The sequence below is a fragment of the Salmo salar genome, chromosome ssa10, assembly GCF_905237065.1.
Source record: "Salmo salar chromosome ssa10, Ssal_v3.1, whole genome shotgun sequence".
Lineage (NCBI taxonomy): Eukaryota > Metazoa > Chordata > Actinopteri > Salmoniformes > Salmonidae > Salmo > Salmo salar.
The window spans coordinates 44963475-44985344 of record NC_059451.1 but is presented as its reverse complement, the minus strand read 5'-3'; the positions used below and the strand labels follow the sequence as shown (position 1 = coordinate 44985344).

General features: G+C 43.6%; 2 protein-coding genes across 5 annotated transcripts in view; one reads left to right on the top strand and one right to left on the bottom strand.

Moving 5' to 3' along the window:
* Positions 1–1003: 1003 nt before the first annotated feature.
* Positions 1004–19804, top strand: alg6 (ALG6 alpha-1,3-glucosyltransferase). Its single transcript, XM_014123438.2, has 14 exons — positions 1004–1196; positions 1530–1614; positions 1728–1817; positions 1967–2055; positions 2363–2445; positions 2604–2668; positions 4457–4642; positions 8215–8350; positions 10890–10975; positions 12086–12170; positions 12250–12320; positions 13528–13596; positions 17323–17515; positions 19223–19804. Exons 1-14 carry the CDS (start codon positions 1115–1117, stop codon positions 19424–19426), a joined length of 1524 nt encoding a protein of 507 aa, XP_013978913.1. The 5' UTR covers positions 1004–1114; the 3' UTR covers positions 19427–19804.
* Positions 19292–21870, bottom strand: part of itgb3bp (integrin subunit beta 3 binding protein) — a 13637-nt gene continuing 11058 nt past the window's right edge. For 3 of the 4 annotated variants that reach the window (XR_001318607.2, XR_001318608.2, XM_045687805.1), the window contains 2 exons: positions 21678–21735; positions 19970–21449 (listed from right to left, as the gene is read on the bottom strand). Coding sequence is in view for 2 of the 4 variants with exons in the window: in XM_045687805.1 (XP_045543761.1) it covers positions 21680–21735 (56 nt within the window). In the remaining 2 variants the exon portion in view is untranslated. Of the gene's footprint in view, positions 19395–19969; positions 21450–21677; positions 21736–21870 lie in introns of those variants that run through there. The other variant, XM_045687806.1, reaches the window with a different exon arrangement.

The following is a 21870-nucleotide window of genomic DNA, read 5'->3' as shown; positions in this document are numbered from 1 at the left end:
AGATAGACAGTATACTGGGGGTGACAACAAGCACCTTGGTGATACATGATATTGTGCTACAGCATTTACATATTCATAAACTACCTCCAATTGCTGTCACATATTGTTACCTCTCTTGTTTGTCAATCCTTCATAGAGAATCATGCCTTATCATAGCACTCACTGAAGTCTCAGACTATAGGCATTATTTTATCATGTGGGTCAAAATAATGGCTAAAATCACTGTCTACTTGTTAATGTAACCTCAAACCAACTGCCTAAGCCCATGTGGCCAATTACTTTTATTTAACTAGGCAAGTCAGTTAAGAACAAATTCTTATTTACAATGACGGCCTACCCTGGCTAAACCCTGATGATGCTGGGCCAACTGTGCGCCGCCCTATGGGACTCCCAATCCCGGCCGGATGTGATACAGCCTGGATTCGAACCAGGGACTGTAGTGACACCTCTTGCACTGAGATGCAGTGCCTTAGATTGCTAAGCCACTTGGGAGCCCCTTAGAAAAAAAAGTGTTCCAAAAAGGTTCTTCAGCTGTCCCCATAGTGGAACCCTTTTTGGTTCCAGGTAGAAACCTTTTGGGTTACAGGTAGAACCCTCGATGGAAAGGGTTTTTACATGGAACCCAAAAGGGTTCCACCTAGATCCAAAATGGTTCTACCTGAACCAAAAAGGGTTCTTCAATGGGTCCTCTATGGGGACAGCTGAAGAAACCTTTTAGGTTCTAGATAGCACCTTTTTCTAAGAGTGTATAGGCTAGCCTACTTGTGGAAAAACTGGTTCCCTCAATGTACAAATCACATATTTGAACAAATAGCCAAAGTAGCTAAATCCTTCACTATCAATCTTCTTTCCGTCACTATTTGTGCCTATTGACATATAATGTGATAATGTCGGTTTATTCCGCTTTTGATTGAAATCGAATATTCTCTATCGTCAGCATCATCCATCTCTGACCAAAAAAGAACCGAGAGTTACCACGACACGTCATCAGCCGGCGCCTGCGCTGACGTGTTTTTCAGGAAGTGTAAACAACAATCCTGCACGGAAGCTGCAACATGCATCGAGAATTATAGCATTTCGTTGCCAATAATAAAGCTGTTTTATAGTATCGGTCATGGAGAACTGGAGCCTTGTGTCCATTTGTGTTTTGCTCGGTCTTACGGCAAGATGGGCTGTATCCTTGAACTCTTATTCAGGTAGGAAGTGGACCATAGCTAGCTAGCTTTATGCTAATGTTGCACCTGCAGGGCTCACTGACAGCCCTCTGTTTTATAGCTACATAGTTAGCTAGAAATCCTAGCCAGCTTGCATTGCAAACTTGTCAAATTGTTGATTTTGAGTGGTAAAATGCAACCGGTAATTTGGTGAAATGATTATGTACATTAGCTTGCTAGACAGACAAACACGAGTCCGCTTTCTAACTAGCCACTGTACAACAGCAGGACTGTAATCTCTTCCTCTGCATATTTTCTATAGCTAGCTAACTATTATTATTCAGCAGCATTTTCACCCATTTCTCTTATTTTCAGGGGCAGGCAAACCACCCATGTTCGGGGACTACGAAGCTCAAAGGCACTGGCAAGAAGTGACATACAATCTGCCTGTTCATGAATGGTTGGTCTATGCCTGCTGTCTAATAGCCTATGGTCCTGTCTTGCATCTTTGTGTGTTTTTATATAGTTTCTAAGCAATAGTTAGGATAACTTAATGTTGTTTTCATCCTTCAGGTACTTCAACACAACAGACAACAACCTAAACTACTGGGGTTTGGACTATCCCCCTCTCACAGCCTACCACAGCCTGCTCTGTGCACATGTGTAAGTCTGAGGACACACACACAAACATCAGGATCATGGGTTTGATTCCTGCTGGGGCCACCCGTATGAAAATCTATGCACACAGTACTGCAATATATATTATGAATGTTATTATCATTATTATATTACTATGTTGTGCTTTCATGCAGGGCCAAGCTGATAAACCCAGACTGGGTGGAGTTGCATGCGTCTCGAGGTCATGAAAGCTATGGACATAAGTTGTTTATGAGAGCCACAGGTAAGACTGCTGACAGACAGGTTAAAGAACAGTACACATCAACACTACTGAAATACAGGTTTAAGAACAGTACACATCAACACAACTGACAGACAGGTTAAAGAACAGTACATATCAACGCTGCTCACAGACAGGTTAAATAACAGTACACATCCACACTACTGACAGCCAGTTTAAAGAATAGTACAGGTTAAAGAACCCCCCCGCACTATCTGTTGGTTGAGTGACGAGCATCACATAGGAGTGAAACACCAACGAAGAGCATGGTCATTCATTTGTGGGACTGAATATATGTATCTTTGCTCAGTTCTTGTTGCAGATCTGCTGATATACATTCCTGCTGTTGTTCTTTACAGTTTTTACATCAGTGAAGGATCAAACAAAAAGAAGGTTTGTCAGAATTCTGACATTTACATTCCCTCTATTTGATGTGCTAGTAACTAAAAATAAGTGCAGTCTCAGTTTTGAGAATTACAAAAACAAATACTCTATTACATTGGCATTACCTGCCCGTCTCACTATGTGTGTTGTGTTCTCTTCTTGCCTAGGTCTGCACAGTCCTCTGTATCCTGCTCTATCCAGGCCTTATTCTAATCGACTATGGGCATTTCCAGTATCCTTTAAAAACCCAAGCTGTTTCTATCACTGGATCATATTATTCTTATGTCAAAATCATGACCATCTCTTGTCATCCCATGTACAGTGCATTCGAAAGTATTCAGACCCCTTGACATTTTCCACATTTTGTTATATTACAGCCTTATTCTAAAAATGATTAAATACACATTTTCCATGAAATCTACACACAAAAAACCATAATGACAAAGCAAAAACAGGTTTAGAATTTTTAGCAAATTTATTACAAAAAATAAATAATACCTTATTTACATAAGTATTCAGAACCTTTGCTATGAGACTCAAAATTGAGCTCAGGTGCATCCTGTTTCCATTGATCATCCTTGAGATATTTCTACAACTTGATTGGAGTCCACATGTGGTAAATTCAATTGATTGGACATGATTTGGAAAGGCACACACCTGTCTATATAAGGTCCCACAGTTGACAGTGAATGTCAGAGCAAAAACCAAGCCATGAGGTCAAAGGAATTGTGCATATATATGGGGAATGGTACCAAAAAAATTCTGCAGCTTTGAAGGTCCCCAAGAACACAGTGGCCTCCATCATTCTTAAATGGAAGAAGTTTGGAACCACCAAGACTCTTCCTAGACCTGGCCGCCCTGCCAAACTGAGCAATCAGGGGAGAAGAACCTTGGTCAGGGAGGTGACCAAGAACCCGATGGTCACTCTGACAGAGCTCCAGAGTTCCTCTGTGGAGATGGGAGAACCTTCCAGAAGGACAACCATCTCTGCAGCCCTCCACCAATGAGGCCTTTATGATAGAGTGGCCAGATGGAAACCACTCCTCAGTAAAAAGCACATGACAGCCCGCTTGGAGTTTGTCGAAAGGCACTTAAAGGACTTAGACCATGAGAAACATGATTCTCTGGTCTGATGAAACCAAGATTGAACTCTTTGACCTGAATGCCAAGCGTCACGTCTGGAGGAAACATGGCACCATCCCTACGGTGAAGCATGGTGGTGGCAGCATCATGCTGTGGGTATGTTTTTTTCAGTGGCAGGGACTGGGAGACTAGTCAGGATCGAGGGAAAGATGAACGGAGCAAAGTAGAGATATCCTTGATGAAAACTTGCTCCAGAGCACTCAGGACCTCAGACTGGGGGCGAAGGTTCACCTTCCGACAGGACGACCCTAAGCACACAGCCAAGACAATGCAGGCCTGGTTTCGGGACAAGTCTCTGAATGTCTTTGAGTGGCCCAGCCAGAGCTCAGATTTGAACCTGATCAAACATCTCTGGAGAGACCTGAAAATAGCTGTGGAGAGACACTCCCCATCCAACCCGACAGAGCATGAGAGGATCTGCAGAGAAGAAATGGGAGAAACTCCCCAAATACAGGTGTGCCAAGCTTGTAGTGTCATACCCAAGAAGATTCGAGGCTGTGATCGCTGCCAAAGGTGCTTCAACAAAGTACTGAGTAAAGGGTCTGAATACTTATGTAAATGTGATATTTCAGTTTTTTTTTTAATGTAAAAAAAAACCTTTTTGCTTTGTCATTATGGGGTAATATATGTATATTGATGAAGGAAAGAAATCTGTAATTTATTTTAGAATAAGGCTGTAATGAAAGAAAATGTGGAAAAGGTCAAGGGGTCTGAAAATATTTTCAGAAAGCATTGTACGTTCAGCCAGTGTGAATATAAATGAGATGAATCATGGTAGAAGCAGTTTGATAGGAGACCAGGATTTGTATGAATGAGGCATATCAGAGCATCCGGTAACAGTACCATCATGACTATGTATTCTTTAACTGGGCGTCAGATATAACAGTATAAGCCTGGGGCTGGCCCTATGGGGTGTGGTGGGTCTGGGTCTGGGCTGGGACGTGCTGGGCTCTCTGGCCTTCGTCCTGTCCCTCAACTACAAACAGATGGAGCTCTACCACTCCCTACCCTTCTTCTGCTACTTACTGGGCAAGTGTTTCAAGCAGGGCCTGGCAGGCCGAGGGTGAGTTAGCTGACGTAGACTTATACCCCTGGCTAAGGGGGTTTGTGTGAATGGGACTGTGTGTGTGGCGAGATGATATACAGTGGGGTCCGAAATTGACACACCTGATAAAGATGAGCAAAAATGACTGTATAAAATATATAAATTATAAAATACTGAGTATTGTATGCTCAAAACAATTGGGAATTTATATTTTATACTAATACAATTGCTCAAAAAGGTAGGGGTCAAAATTGACACCCATTTTCAATACCTTACCTTGTGAGGATAACCACACTGAGCCTTTTTTTAAATGTTTTCTAAGCCGGAGAACCGATTGGGAGGGATATGTGTGGCCAAGAGCTCTATTTTCATGTCATCTGACCAAAGTACTGGTTCCAATCCAAGTGCCAATGCCGTTTAGCAAACTCCAGGTGTTTACATTTGTTGGATGACATGAAAATTAAGCTCTTTGGCCACACACTAGTGGTGGGTTTGGCGTCAAAATTACAATGCATGAGCAGAAAATAACACCATACCTATTGTAAAATATGGTGGTGGATCTTTGGTGTTATGGGGCTATTTTGCTTCCACTGGTCCTGGGGCCTTTATTAAGGTCAACAGCATCATGAACTTTACCCAGTACCAGGACATTTCAGCCAAAAACGTGGTTGCCTCTGCTATGACTTGTCCACAAGTGGATCTTCCAGCAAGACAATAACCCCAAACATACATCAAAATCCAAAAATAAATGGTTAATTGACCACAAAAATCAACATTTTGCAATGGCCATTTCAGTCTCCGGACTGGAACCCCATTGAAAACCTGTGGTTTGTTTCACGTTTTAATGTCACATGCACAAGTACTGTGAAATGCCTTTCTAACTCAAAACCCAACATTGCAATAATCAATAACAATGTATTACTAGAAAATAATCACAAGAGAAATAAGAATAAGAAATATGAAATACACAGTCAGTAAGTGAGTATACTATATACAGGAAATATTTAAAAAGTCAGTTCCAATACCATATATACAGGGTCAGGGATACTGGAGTGATGGAAGTAGATATGTATAGGGGTAAGGTGACTAGGCAAAAGAATATATGATAAACACAGTAGCAGCAGCTTGAACGTGAGTGGGTGTGCGTGTGTGTAGAGTCAGTATAAATGTACCATACCAATCAAAAGTTTGGACACACCTACTCATTCAAGGGTTTTTCTTTATTTTTACAATTTTTCTACATTGTAGAATAATAGTGAAGACAAACTATGAAATAACACTTGGAATTGTGTAGGAACCAAAAAAGTGTTAAACAAATCAATCTATTTTATATTTGAGATTCTTCAAAGTAGCCACCTTTTGCCTTTGACAGCTTTGCACACTCTTGGCATTCTCATACATTTCAATTAACACGTGTGCCTTGTTAAAAGTAAATTTGTGGAATTTCTTTCCTTCTTAATGCGTTTGAGCCAATCAGTTGTGTTGTGACAAGGTAGGAGTGGTATACAGAACATAGCCCTATTTGGTAAAATACCAAGTCCATTGTTATGGCAAGAACAGCTCAAATAAGCAAAGAGAAACGACAGTCCATCGTTACTTTAAGACATGAAGGTCAGTCAATCCGGAACATTTCAAGAACTCATGAAAGTTTCTTCAAGTGCAGTCGCAAAAACCATCAAGCGCTATGATGAAACTGGCTCTCATGAGGACCGCCACAGGAAAAGAAGACCAAGAGTTACCTCTGCTGCAGAGGATAAGTTCATTCGAGTTACCAGCCTCAGAAATTGCAGCCCAAATAAATGCTTCAGAGTTGAAGTAACAGACACATCAACCTTTCAGGGGAGACTTTGTGAAATCAGGCCTTCATGGTCGAATTGCTGTAAAGAAACCACTACTAAAGAACACCAATAAGAAAGAAGGGACTTGCTTGGGTCAAGAAACATGAGCAATGGACATTAGACCAGTGGAAATCTGTCCTCACAAAAACACTGCCAGGTTTTTGTGAGACACAGAGTAGGTGAACGGATTATCTCCGCATGTGTGGTTCCCACCGTGAAGCATGGAGGAGGAGGTGTGATGGTGTGGGGGTGCTTTGCTGGTGATACGCTATCCCATCTCGTTTGTGCTTAGTGGGACTATCATTTGTTTTTCAACAGGACAATGACCCAAAACACACCTCCAGGCTTTGTAAGGGCTATTTGACCAAGAAGGAGAGTGATGGAGTGTTGCATCAGATGACCTGGCTTCCACAATCACCCGACCTCAACCCAATTGAGATGGTTTGGGATGAGTTGGACCGCAGAGTGAAGGAAAAGCAGCCAACAAGTGCTCAGCATATGTGGGAACTCCTTCAAGACTGTTGGAAAAGCATTCCAGGTGAAGCTGGTTGAGAGAATGCCAAGAGTGTGCAAAGCTCTCAAGGCAGAGGGTGGCTACTTTGAAGAATATTGATTTGTTTAACACTTTTTTGGTTACATGATTCCATATGTGTTATTTCATAGTTTTTATGTCTTCACTATTATTCTACAATGTAGAACATAGTAAAAATTAAGAAAAACCATTGAATGAGTACGTGTGTCAACTTTTAACTGGTACTGTATGTGCATATTATGTGTGAGTCAGAAGATGATGGAGTGTGTGTGTAGGGCCCTGTGAGTGTGTATAGAATGCAAATATTGAAATAAAAGGTAAATAAAGATACAAGGTAAACTCGGTCTGTGAATTGAAGAGGGCAGTCCATAAGCGCAGATAAAGGATAGAGGAAGTATTCTGTATGGAGGAATGGTCTAAGATCCATCCCAAAAGCATTAAACATCAGATTATATTATATTCATCATTCACTGAATCAGCATGATTGTTTTTAAAGTAATACCCAGAATCAATCATTTTCTGTAGCCAGTGGACAAAACATGGAAAGGGCTATGCAGACTTTTCTAAAATGCAAATCAATATTTAATTTCAGAATTGGTTAAAATTAGGTTAGGGTTATGGGTTTGGTTTAGGTTACAGTTAATGCTAGTCGGTTTGCAAGCCAGAAAAGTCTGTATAGCCCTTCCCACAAAACATGGCCCCATAAAGTAGCCTACATTTTCTCCAAAACAGAGTAGCAGTTACTGAGGCGAGGCAATCAGATTGGATGACTGTTTCTAGTGTCCCCGCATTTGTTTATCTAGTAACAATTTACCAAGGGCTAATGGATAGCTAGATTAGATGGGCAGGGGAAGATATGTCCAGATGACATTATGGCCATGCCCAAGCTCCTCGGCTGTTCCTGTGTGTGCAACTTTACCACCACACAGCTACTACAGCTGACCTACTGTGAAAGACCTTTAGCTGACGCATGGTTTTCACAACATATATTGACTAACTTGGGATGTGGATAGTTCCACTCACAGCTGTTGTGATGCGAGAGATGTGAGATTCAGCCAATTAATACTGTTGACAATATGAATGATCATGTTTTACAGTACATATCAACGTAGCCAGTTTTGGGAATCTTAGACAGTTTGTAAGTTTATGTTTTGGGTATTTGACAGTTTCAAAGGTTCGGTGTACTTTATCATTTGTTTTCTCATCCAACACCCACCCAGGCTGTTCCTGCTAGTCAAGATCGCTGTAACAGTCCTGGTGACCTTTGCCCTCTGCTGGCTGCCCTTCCTGTCTGACCCTGGCCAGGTTCTGCAGGTGGTGCACCGCCTTTTCCCTGTGGGGCGAGGCCTATTCGAGGTACGTACAAAAAAGGTTTCAGTGTTCAAGGCAATTAGTCATACTATCAAGTCAAGTGGTTTCCCTAACATTCTGCGACGTGAGTCACCTAAAGCTTGTCGAATGTTCTGGAGACCAACAGAGTAACCCAAACCAGGTTCTCCACCCACAGCCCAATCTTGAGAGACCACACTATCTGCCAAGTTGAAATCAGTTGGTGTTAGAAAGACGAGGAGGTTTATGGTAGTCAACAAAGTGCTGCCCTCAGACAGGAGTGGTACGCTGCACCTCCTGTTCTTCACAGCCTACATGCTCTTACACACACACCACACAGAGACACACACACAACCTGCTACCCTCCATCAATTCCTCTGTGCTTAGCCAATTGGAAATGGATCCCCTGCAGGATCAAAGAAAACAGAGGAATAAAATGGTGAAAGGTCAGAAGATCAGGTTCGCTCTATCTCGGGGGGGGTTAAGATAAATCTAACACATTTACTGCCAGGGTCTTTTCAGCACATCATTGCGGGGCCATGTTTTAGCCGTGTGATGCGTGGTTCGGTGCCAAGGGCCAACACTATGCGTGTCAGAGTGCATCCATTCGTTGTGCAAAACGTTGGCAGCTAAACTGCTGCGTCCTTGAAAAGTGAACTTACGCGTGTATGTACACACAGCAAGGCCACACAGGAGGAGAGGTGCAAAGGGGGGAAATGAAAGACTGATGGACAGTGATGATTCACACTGGGGACATTAGTTAGAGCATCGCAACATATCGAAAGCATGTCATGGTTGAGCTGCTGAGGTAACACCGTTACGGGGGATGGTGTAGGGGTGGTTGGCAGCTCAGAGGCCAAGGCCAGCTGCTCTAGTTTTGGAAGCCTGCCCTGTGCCCACTGTGTCCTGCACCCATTCCCCAAGGTGCGGTGATGTGAGAAGTAATTGAAAATTAAACAGTCAGCCTTGTGCAGTCTCTTGTCACAAGGAAACAGAATCAATAAAATGTATTTTCTGGTACAATCCATCGGTGGCTCGCTTTTGGAGTCAGGTCCAGGAATGGTTGTTATTCTATTAATATCAGGGTTCAGATGGACCTGCAAACTGTATTGTTAGGGGATCTGAAAAACCACGATCAGTCAATTGGATATATCATTATACTCTTGGGTAAAGTATTTATTTTTAGGGCAATATCGGTAATAATGTTACAAATACCCCCCCCAAAAGACTATGTGAGGTTGGTCAGGCTGGCAGTATGCCTGACAGTTATTTATTTATGAAACGATACAAACATAATACACAAAGTGTGAGTGACTCTATACCCCGTGGTGCGAGCGTCTCCAGGAGAAGCCTGCCTGAACTAATTGTGAAATTGTGCACGTAAGCAGAAGCCGGACTGGGACAAGCAGACAGGGCGAGAAGGGGTGGTGGGGGAGGGTGAGGGTAACTTGTACGTTTACCCACCACGCAGCACTCTGACCGTCTGTTTTCCTGCTTCACAAAAATGGCACCAAATGCTGCAGCCTATGAAATTCCAAGCTGGCACTTACCCACATTTGCAGCCAAACCCCAGGTTCCTGTGTAGCCCTCAGCCGAGGCGGCGTTGGAGGACATTCCGATAGGGTCGTTATTTGGGGGGGCTACAGGGGGGTGTGTTTGAGGAGAGATGGGGCCTCGACGTCTGCAGGACGGACAGCCTGCTGACTGGGCCTGTCTGTAACCTCCACACACACACACAGCTGTGCTCTGAGCAGCTGTAGCAAGCCCAGTGGACCGCATATAAATTCACACTATTACAAGACATGATTAGACAACAGTGATCTATGCATTGTATTTCTACTTTGTGTCATATCACAGCCAGTAGAAGCAGCAGGGGGCCTTAACATCTGATCTCAGAACAACTGCTAAGGCCTTAAATCACATGAATCACACGGTCAGTCCTCCATTTCCTGCTACCCCAACCGCAAAGACCGTCGTTAAGGCTGACAGTTTGGATCTGTTTCCCAATGGTTATAACTATGCCTTGGATGGTGTGGTGGGTGGACACACTGTGACAGTGTTCTTCTATGGGGTGGTCTGAATGTGCTGAAGAATGCAGAAATGATCGTAATGTGATCATCTCTGAACATTTAACCCTGTGTCCCTAAGTTTATAGAAAGTGCATAGCTTCTAGTGACATCCCGTTCTATATGACCTGACAGGCGATTTATGAGGCTGGTAATACCTTCCGAAGCGCTCCTGTACAAATACACTGTGGAATGCAAAGAAGGAATTCTTATTGCACTTTCAGTTGGGAAATGATTACTTGGAGCAATGCCACTTATTAGCCTTCTCTTCAAAACCGAATGCTTTTTAAAGCAGCGTACTGTCATACCATATGTGGTTTTCTAAATTTAAAACCCTTGTAATGAGTTTTATAACTCATTTAAATGATTCACATCGATAATAAAACACTTCATTAACAATAAGGAATATGATCAACCTATTGGTTCTGCATCGTTATAGGAAGTGAGCTATGAAACAAATGTATTTTCTTATTAAAAAGTGTGTGTGTGTGTGTTGACAGGATAAAGTGGCCAACACGTGGTGCAGCTTGAATGTCCTGATAAAGATCAAGACCATCCTGTCCACTGATACCCAGCTCTACTTCAGGTAATCCCCCTCTCACTCTCCATCTCACGCTCTCCATCTCATGCTCTCTTGCAGAGTGAAAACAAGATTATCCCTTGAATACTGATCACTACCAGCTGCTATGGGCAATCTGACAACTATTGGAAATCTGCTGATGAGATTTCAGATTTGGAATGTCAGTAGAAACTATTTGAACCATTTCCGTTTGAGAAACAGCAGTTAGCCAACTTCTCTGTGTTGACAAGAGGTGTTATTCCAGTCAAAGCTGATTCTCCTCCGAGGTCCTTATGAATGAGAAGATGCTACACAGTCAGTCAGTCATAGAACCCTTCTCATGTTGTCATGGTGGTACGTGCTTGAATAACCTATGGGGCTATATTTAGGGGTGCTCTCTGCACAGGATGGACACGTTTCTGCCCGACTGGTAAGACCAGGATTTAACTGGGACTTCTAAGACTGTAGTGTATTTAAAACAAATTAAAACACTAGAGCTTATTGGCCATGGGTGAATATAGATATGTTTTAGGGGAGGGATACCTTGCTCTAGAATGTGTCATAAAACAATGGATCATTCATCGTTACAATAGAAGTGGACTACTGGAGAATGTATTTATGTATATGCTTGTTACTACGTTTCTGTAAAATGTCTCAACGGAAATGTCAGGATGGGTCACCTGTGGGAAGGTATCTAGGAACTGTATCCCAAAATCACCATGACCCCCCCCACCTCCCTAGCACACCCCTCTTGCCCCATATTGGGGGTCCCGATACCCCTCTCCCCAGGGGCCCTTTAGGCCTGATACAGCTGCCGTACCCTACCCCTTCAGTCGGAGTGGAGGTACCTCCCTGGCCCCACTCCTTTCCTGTGTCTCTATCCCCTGTGAGTGACAATTGAAGGGTTAACCTAATGCTGGGGTGCCCTAAGCGGAGCCAGTATTTGGTACATTTCCCACATAGCTGGGGTCTTATGGTTTGACCAGGCTGGGTTAAAACAAGCCTGCAGCAGAGCAGCCGCACGGTTCAGTTTAACCCCGAGGGTTAGGTTTCAGGGCTGGGCCCTCCTTCACTGTTTGGTCAGATTGATCATAGTTGATAGATTACATAATTCTTCTGTTTTTGTTTTGTTTTCAGTTTGACCACCACTCTCCTGGCTATCCTACCTTCGTCTATAAAACTTTTGATGAAACCTACATTGTGGCAGTTCAAACTTGCCTTGGTGAGTATTTTTGTACAGTTTACTGATGTTTGATAACAGAGAATGATGTAATGCCAACCTGTGTAAACTGTCATTTCAGGTCAACTCCTCTCTGGCATTCTTCCTCTTCTCCTTTCAAGTCCACGAGAAATCAATCCTCCTGCCTGCCTTGTAAGTAGAGGGGAGGATTAGAAGTGTGTGTTCGCATGCATGTGTGGCTTCCTGCCTGCGATTCCTAATCATTTACCTCACCGACTGCAGTGCAGTATATAAAAAGCAACAGGTAGCTGTAATCGCTAGGCTATCTAGGTTTTACTGCGCGGTGGGATTTGGTTACAGATTTTGCTGATCTATTCATCTAAATTAGGCTGTTGCTTTAACTATTGAGTTATATCTCCCACGTCTGTCCCTGAATCAATCAGTAATGCATGTCAGGGCTTAGGGAGGAACGCCAGGCTGTGGAGAAGAGGAGGGCATTGCTTGTGGTGAATCAATTATTGGGGCTATAGGAATGGGTGTAACTGGACATACAAACAGGAGTTGGAACAGAAGTGGGTTTTTTTCTCCATTGTGGGAACAAAAGTGATCTATGCTATTCTGGAACAGAACTTTAATTTTAAAAGCATAGTAACCTTTTAACGTTCTTTCATGTTCCGGGCATTTTTTGGGGGTCCCACAAGGCACCTATGCAAAGCCTTCACACACAAGCTTGTTAGCTAGCTCTGGTCCAACATTAAGCCAACTCACGGAAGTCCAAAGACATTAAAAGTTCCTCCGTAGAATCTGCTACTCCGTAGGTATAATTCTGTGAGCCTAATTCAGATAATGCATGTCATAAAAAGATGCCCAGCGCTTCAAGCCAAGCCTCCTCCTCCACCCTCTCGGTCTCTCCCCACCCGCAAAATTTCACTTGTCTGTCCATCGCGCATCTAAACAGCTATAGCCTAGACAGCTGATAGCGCCCATGCACTATCAGCTGCCTAGGCTAAAACAACTATAGCTTTCCTGCTCCATAGCAAGCTGCTCCATTCGCAGTGATTGGTGAAGTAATTGAATGTCGAGCTAATGTAAAAAGGAATAATATAAACCGGTACATTTTTTTGGTTCGACCGATCCAGAACTTTATTTTGGAACAGTGGAACGAAACAGAAAAAAATAATGCTTCTGTTCAGAACGAAACGATTGAAAAACAATTTTGGCTCAAACCACTGCACGCAAAGAGTACTTCTGTAATTAGAAGCCCGGGGAGCGATGGGCTGCGTCTGAAGGCACCCTATTCCTGATATGGTGCACGACTTTTGACCAGGGCCCACGTTGTTTGTTGTTAAATAAAGTGTGTATAATTTAAGTGTGTGTAACCTTTTCTGTCTGCCTCTAGGCCAGTCTGCCTGCTACTGAATGACCTTCCTCTGCCAGCCATCTGGTTTCTACACGCTTCCACCTTCAGGTAGGAAGCTACAGTAGGGGAAACTATAGTGGAGCAATAACAGACCAGGTTAAAGGTCATAGAAGAAACCGTTCGAGAACTACAATCTTGTACATTAAATGTAACCCCCAAAAATTAATCGCTGTTAGAGGAAATTCAAAAAGTATAGGATGCTTTGCCATATTCATTTGTGTTGATTTTATTTGTGAAGAGTCAAGAAAAGATCAAAATGGAGTCATTGTCAAGGGAGCAGTCAGAGAAGAGAGGGGGTGAAGCTGACTACTAAGTTAGTACTATTAACTTTCACCCCAGCTGTTAAATTCTTCCGGTAGTACTAATTGTTGTGTGCGTGGTTTAGTGTAGGGATATCTGTGGATTACACTGCATAGTCAACATAACTCTTCTCTAAGCATGTTTTGTATAGGGACAGCAGGGCATTCTGTGGGCCTGTTGTTCTGTCTAACTGGCATGGCTCGCATTGTGCATCTCCACTCCACCCATTGTTGAAGACATATACTACATGACCAAAAGTATGTGGACACCTGCTATAACAGCCTCCACGCTTCTGGGAAGGCTTTCCACTAGATTTTGGAAAATTTCTGCAGGGACTTGCTTCCATCCAGCCACGAGCATTTGTGAGGTCAGGTGATTAGGCCTGGCTCGCAGTTGGCATTCCAATTCATCCCAAAGGTGTTTGATGGGGTTGAGGTCAGGGCTCTGTGCAGGCCAGTCAAGGTCTTTCACACTGATCTCGACAAACCATTTCTGTCTGGACATCGCTTTGTGCACGGGGAATTGTCATGCTGAAACAGGAAAGGGCCTTCCCCAAACTGTTGCACAAAGTTGGAAGCACAGAATCGTCTAGAATGTCATTGTATACTGTAGTGTTAAGATTTCTCTTCACTGGAACTAAGGGGCCTAGCTCAAACCATGAAAGACAGGCCCAGACCATTATTCCTCCACCAAACTTAACAGATTTGTCCATCAGCCTGCTGGATGGTGAAGCGTCATTCATCACTCCAGAGAATGCATTTTCAGTGCTACTCCAGAGTCCAATGGCGGCGAGCTTTACACCACTCCAGTCGACGCTTGGCATTGCGCATGATCTTAGGCTTGTGTGCGGCTGCTCAGCCATGGAAACCCATTTCATGAAGCTCCCGACGAACAGTTCTTGTGCTGGCTGACGTTGCTTCCAGAGGCAGTTTGGAACTTGGTAGTGAGTGTTGTAACCGAGGACAGACTATTTTTACGCGCTTTCAGCACTCGGTGGTCCCGTTCTGTGAGCTTGTGTGGCCTACCACTTCGCGGCTGAGCCATTGCTGCTCCTAGACGTTTCCACTTAAATAACAGCACTTAGTCGTGGCCAAAAGTTTTGAGAATGACACAAATATTAATTTCCACGAAGTTTGCTGCTTCAGTGTCTTTAGATATTTTTGTCAGATGTTACTATGGAATACTGAAGTATAATAACAAGCATTTCATAAGTGTCAAAGGCTTTTATTGACAATTACATAAAGTTGATGCAAAGATTCAATATTTGCATTATTGACCCTTCTTTTTCAAGACCTCTGCAATCCGCCCTGGCATGCTGTCAATTAACTTCTGGGCCACAGCCTGACTGATGGCAGCCCATTCTTGCATATTCAATGCTTGGAGTTTGTCAGAATTTGTGAGTTTTTGTTTGTCCAACCGCCTCTTGAGGATTGACCACAAGTTCTCAATGGGATTAAGGTCTGGGGAGTTCCCTGGCCATGGACCCAAAATATCAATGTTTTGTTCCCCGAGCCACTTAGTTATCACTTTTGCCTTATGGTAAGGTGCTCCATCATGCTGGAAAAGGCATTGTTCGTCACCAAACTTGAAAGTCGCTGAGATCTTTGGTAAGGCCAGTCTACTGCCAATGTTTGTCTATGGAGATTGCATGGCGGTGTGCTCTATCTGTCAGCAACGGGTGTGGCTGAAATAGCCGAATCCACTAATTTGAAGGGGTGTCCACATACTTTTGTATACAGTGCCTTCAGCATACAGTATTCAGACCCCTTGACTTTTTCCACATTTTGTTACGTTAGACTTATTCTAAAATTGATGAAAAAAAAAAGAATCCCCAGCATTCTACACACAATACCCCATAATGAAAAGCAAAAACAGATGAAGACATTTTTGCAAATGTATTAAAAGTAAGAGACCTTATTTACATAAGTATTCAGACCCTTTGCTATGAGACTTGAAATTGAGCTCACGTGCATTTTGTTCCAGTGATCATCCTTGAGATGTTTCTACAAATTGATTGGAGTTCACATGTGATAAATTCAATTAATTGGACATGATTTGGAAAGGCACACACCTGTCTATATAAAAGGTCCCACAGTTGACAGTGCATATCAGAGCAAAAATCAAGCCATGAGGTCGACGGAATTGTCCATAGAGCTCCAAGACAGGATTGCGCCGAGGCACAGATCTGGGGAAAGGTACAAAACCTTTCTGCAGCATAGAAGGTCCCCAAGAACACAGTGGCCTCCATCATTCTTAAAATGGAAGACGTTTGGAACCACCAAGACTCTTCCTAGAGCTGGCCGCCCAGCCAAACTGAGTAAACGGGGGAGAAGGGCCTTGCTCAGCGAGGTGACCAAGAACCCGATGGTCACTATGACAGAGCTCCATAGTTCCTCTGTGGAGATGGGAGAACCTTCCAGAAGAACAACCATCTCTGCAGCACTCCACCAATCAGGCCTTTATGGTAGAGTGGCCAGATGGAAGCCACTCCTCAGTAAAAGGCACATGACAGAATGCTTGGATTTTGTCAAAAGGCACCTAAAGACTCAGATCATGAAACCAATATTGAACTCTCCAGGCGTCACGTCTGGAGGAACCCTGGCACCATCCCTACAGTGAAGCATGGTGGTGGCAGCATCATGCTGTGTGGATGTTTGTACGTGGCAGGGACTGGGAGACTAGTCAGGATTGAGGCAAAGATGAAAGGAGCAAAGTACAGAGCGATCCTTGATGAAAACCTGCTCCAGAGTGCTCAGGACCTCAGATTGGGGGCGAAGGTTCACCTACCAACAGGACAACGACCCTAAGCACATAGCCAAGATAACACAGGAGTGGCGTCAAGACGCGTCTCTGAATGACTTGAACCCAATCAAACATCTCTGGAGAGACGTGAAAATAGCTGTGCAGCAACGCTCCCCATCCAACCTGACAACTTGAGAGGATCTGCATAGAGGAATGTGTGTGTCAATACCCAAGAAGACTCGAGGCTGTAATTGCTGCCAAAGGTCCTTCAACAAAGTACTGAGTAAAGGGTCTGAATACTTTTGTAAAATGTGATTGTTTATTTTTAATACATTTGCAAAAGTGTTTAAAAAAAACATTTTGCTTTGTTATTATGGGCTATTGTGTGTAGATTGAGGGGGGGGAAACAATAATACATTTTAGAATAAGGCTGTAACGTAAAATGTTTTGGAAAAAGTCGAGGTCTGAATACTTTCCGAATGCACTGTATATAGTGTACATCTTGTTTGGGTAAATTGAAGACATAGTTGCATAATTTAGTAAAATGGTTGCTTAAGCAGTTATTATAAGAGCATCTGAATGCACTGGGGTTGTTGGATTGGCGAAGTATGTATATCATTTTTTTTAGGTGTTTTGCCAATGAATAGGTGGGGTTTTGTTGGATTTAAGTAGGCCCTAGTACAGCTGTGTTTGAGGCTACATTGTTCTTGTACTCTCTCCCTCCCTCTGCAGCATGCTGCCGTTGTTTCTGAAGGATGGTCTGTTGGTGCCGTGCGTGGTCACCTCCCTGGCCTTCCTGTTCTTCGCCGTCTACCTGCTCTCAGCCCTTGAGCACTGCTCAGAGGACAAGCTGCGTCTGGGGCCCTACCGCCGCCTCCTCATCTGCATGCCCCACATGGACCTCGGCAGAGTCACCAAGTGGAAAGTAAGTGTGGCCTAGTGGTGTAAACAAATTCCCTTTCACATTGCACTACCCCATATGCCTGTCATCATTCATTCATAGCAAGAAATGTATCAGATTGCAAAGCAAACTCTTTATTTGGATAGTACATCTGTAGATACTCTACAGACTAATCAGTAAAATTTTAACTAACCCTCGCCGTTATCCTAACCTTATCAACAGATCATATGATGAAAAATCCAGACTATCCAAATAAAGCGTGACCCAGTTTGCTTTACCAGTTAGATAGTTGCAATGACGGTCTAGTAATCTTTTCTTTACCTTGCACAAGTTAGTAGGGAGATGAGCTGATTTAGATTTTATGACAATTTTAAATACACAGAGGCCACATCAGGCAAAAAAATAAATACATATACCAAAATGACAGAGTATTATATACACAAAGTCAAGACTTTCCATTGTGGTCCTCTATTAACTGGCAATCAGGTTGTTGTCACAGTGATTTCATAGCAGCCTGTCTCTATGGCTGGTGTTTCTAATAGTCTTAAGTGGTATCTACATACTGGAGCACGGCGGCTCTAACCTGAATGGCATCAGCGTGAGAAGATATAGATATCTCTCCAACTGTATAAATAAAGATCATGTGCCACTGTACTGTAGGCTGTCTGGGATGGGAAAGAGGATACCTAGTCATTTGCACAACTGAATGCATTCAACCGAAATGTGCGCTTAGGGAGCAGTTGTTGTTGGGGGTTAACTTCCTTGCTCAAGGGCAGAACGGCAGATTTTTCCACCTTGCCGGCTCTGGGATTCAAACCAGCAACCTTTCAGTTAATGGCCCAACGCGCTTAATTAACCGCTAGGCTACCTGCCAGATGAAAGCCACTGCCAGGCCCCAAGTATTATTTATCACTTATTTAAGTTACAGGCATCTCTGAAGTGCCTGGCCCTGGCCAGCTCTGCACCATCCCCTCCTTTAGTGACATATGGGCAGGGGGGATCCCAAATAGCACCCTATTCCCTATATACTGCACTACTTTTGACCAGAGGCCTCACAGGGCTCTACATAGAGAATAGGATGGGCCCTGGTCAAAAGTAGTGCACTCTATAGGATATGGGATGGGGATGTAGCCAGACACCGCCACCAGACAGTTGTGTGAGATCAGAAGGAAGGTGTCTTTTTATAGAGTCATTAACACAGGTTTGCTTAGATACATTTATTTACACAAGAGGCGTAAATAAGGAGGCCCAGTGATGGGGCTAGGGTTTCATGGGGTTGGTCTCATACGGAGGTGCTTAAGACACCTACCCTCACTGATCCCTGGGTCCGCAGGTCCCAAATAGACATGTTCATGTTGATCCTGCTACTAACACTGTTTGCCTTTCCGTTCTGGACGCACCGGTTGGGGCTAAAATAAACGACAGCTTGTGATGAGGGATGGTCGTGATTGAGGGATGGATGGTCATGTGAGATCTAAAAAAAATGTTTTTCAGTCTGGTCTAGTTTGAATAGTTATGACTTGGGCCAAGGAAATACTTTAAGCCCATCTAAATAGATAATCAATTTGAATCCCTTGTCAAATTCACTTTCTGATTTGACTGGAATTTATATCGAATTTTGAGCCCCACTTCTGGGCTGAGAGGGGGGACTTGGCTCTTGGCTTATATCCTGTGATGGCTTAACTTGCTTGAAAAAGAATGAACTGAACTCTCTGTCCATCTCTCCTGCAGTTCTATTTCTCCATCACGGCCATGGCTGGTTTGAGCTTTATGAGCGTGGCGCTGGCCCCTCCGGCCCAGCTGCCTGATTTGTTTCCCCTCCTGGTGTCTGTGTTCTCCTACCTACACTTCCTGGGCCTCCTCCTCTACTTCAACATGGTCCAGATCGCCGAGCCGCCACAATCTGTGAGGAAGAACCAGAAGAAAAGTAACTGAGTAATCATTATGGAGGTAGGGACCAGATGATAACTGAGTAATTATTAGGGTGGAAAAAACAGAACTGGGTAGTCACCACCCAACAGAAAGAGAAAAAACTAACTAAGCACAGTGCTTTAGTCAATGAGCACCAAAGACCAATAAGGCTCATGGACCAACTACCAGTCTAGGGCCAATCATTTAGAATCTTTATTCTCTAGAGAGAACCCTCCTGTCAACATGAATGGCTGCTGTTTTGTCAATGCCTAATTATGTACATCAAGCATGATTATTTTTTACTTGACGGTTTTTCAATATTTTCAAATGTTTGTAACAGCATTACATTTATTTTGTACCAATAGAGTATTTGTCTTAAAATAAAATCACCTGAGATATGAATTCTTGATTACCCCTTATTTTACTGCCATATTGCCAGCACAGACTCGATCCGTCAAAAGCAGTTTCAATAAAATCCTCAAAGTGTCCATCTTCTCCAAGCTAGCTCAATCACTGGTGGTAACAGTGACGCGGTATGTTGTAGCCAGACAATAATGAGCCAAACCATGTCTTCCAACCATTTAATTTAGCTTAAAACAATATTCATTACAACACCTAGACACAATTTTATTTTACCAGGTAAGTTGACAACACATTCTCATGTACAGCAACGACCTGGGGAATAGTTACAGGGGAGAGGAAGGGGGATTAATGAGCCAATTGGAAAACAAGGAGTCCACAAAGCACTATGCATTTTAACACAAAAAAGCAGTGGCAGGTCAGACAGGCCCTAAAACAAGGATGATGGAAGATGACATATCTGAACATAATGTCATAAAGCTGAAATACCACAGAAGAAAAACAGTACAAGCAATCTTTCCCCTCTCTGCCTGTGAGTTAATGACAGCCATTTAAAAAAAAATCCATTACTACTATAAATGTTATCGGGTCACTGAGGGCCGCTGCTACGCTGTATATCTGCAGCCGCTGGCCTGGCCCTGCATCCTATAACACGAAGGGTGGGACAACCAGAGGCCTGTGGCTTTAAAATTACTACCGTGGATCAACTGGGAGGAAGGTAGTCTCTAGACAGATGGGTTGCTTGTGGCAATGTACCGATGCTCCAGTTTAACACATCTGTAGAAGTTTGTGTCAGTTGGGACAGGGAGAACGAGTCACAGGTAACGTCATTGCCGCATCCGCTTCATGCACCAGTCAAATGAAGAGTTGAGGGCTGGCGACGGGACGTGGTGAGACCCAGGGAGAGTGGGACCCTCTAGGAGGAAAGGGTTAGTGGGGTAGAGGTCTAAGGTGATGGGGGTAGGAGGCAAGGTGGGTTGAAGTAGCAGGAGGGGTGGTGGGTGTAACACCGCCAAGGGTCCCCTCTCTCACCTCCAGAGGGCCAGTATGAAAACATTAGTTTTGTTTATGGACGTGCTCGCTTTGTCCTTCACACGGCCTCCAAGGCTGATAAAGTGAGAGTTACATGATCCACCTTGGGCAGAAATAGGAAATGTGTCTGTGCGCACCAGCTGTTGCTTAGGTTGCTCAGGCTGTAAGAGGCCCCCTGCCTTCCCTGGCACAGCCAAATAGAGCCAAAGAATGAAGTGTGTGTGTGTTCACTAGCCTCTCAGAGCCTATATTCCAGTCTCCTTCACCTTTCGAGGTAGCTAGAGGACATGGTGGGGGGTGGATTTCATATAGCGTCAAGTCTAATGGGACGAGGGAGTTCGCTCACTGAAAGAACATTTTCTCAGCACTGTATAGCGGCAGTTATTGTAGAGTCAACATTTGTCAGCGGTGAGGGCTCGGCGTAAACCTGTCTGATGTTTAAGGCATTTTACTTTGACACATTCCCCCCAATGACTGACAAGCAGCCTCCGAGACATCCCTCTACCTCACAAATGACAGCTTAGATTCTATATTCATCACCCAGCCGTCTCCGAAGAGGAAACATGTACACCACCGCGTGAGAGAAGGCAGAGTTGCTATTCCATCTGCCGTCAGTCTGTTGAGAGTTGAGTTGAGCGGCTCCCTAAGCATAAACCTGCAAGGGGGACGTCAGAGGGGAAAACGTGAGTGCAACCCTGCTGTCTGTTACACAGTAATGCAATATCACCAGACTCAATAGAAAGACATACCGACTCATGTAGCTCTACTAGGAGGAAACAAACAAGTAACGTGTGATGACAATTGAACAATGTGTTATAGAATAATGGATCTTTAAACATGATTCATAAAGACAAAGCTATAGGCTCCATCTGAGTTGTTGTACCTTTATAAGGCCATTATGGATTTCAGGAAATCAGAGGAGCTGCCAGTCTGGACAACGCCTGTAGAGAAAATGAATTATTCAGAGAATGCAGTACTAACTTCTCTCAGAGCACTGCCATTTAAAACAAGACAAATCTGTAGGCTTAAGTGGTTTGATTTACTAGTGAAATACAGATTTGTTACAAAATATTTGC

Excerpts from the sequence above, each read along its gene's own strand:
- alg6 (XM_014123438.2), top strand. The coding sequence starts at position 1,115 with ATGGAGAACTGGAGCCTTGTGTCCATTTGTGTTTTGCTCGGTCTTACG. Across the intron at positions 2,056-2,362 it reads GTTGTTTATGAGAGCCACAG|TTCTTGTTGCAGATCTGCTG; the intron begins GTAAGACTGCTG and ends ATCTTTGCTCAG. Across the intron at positions 13,597-17,322 it reads CTACACGCTTCCACCTTCAG|CATGCTGCCGTTGTTTCTGA; the intron begins GTAGGAAGCTAC and ends CTCCCTCTGCAG.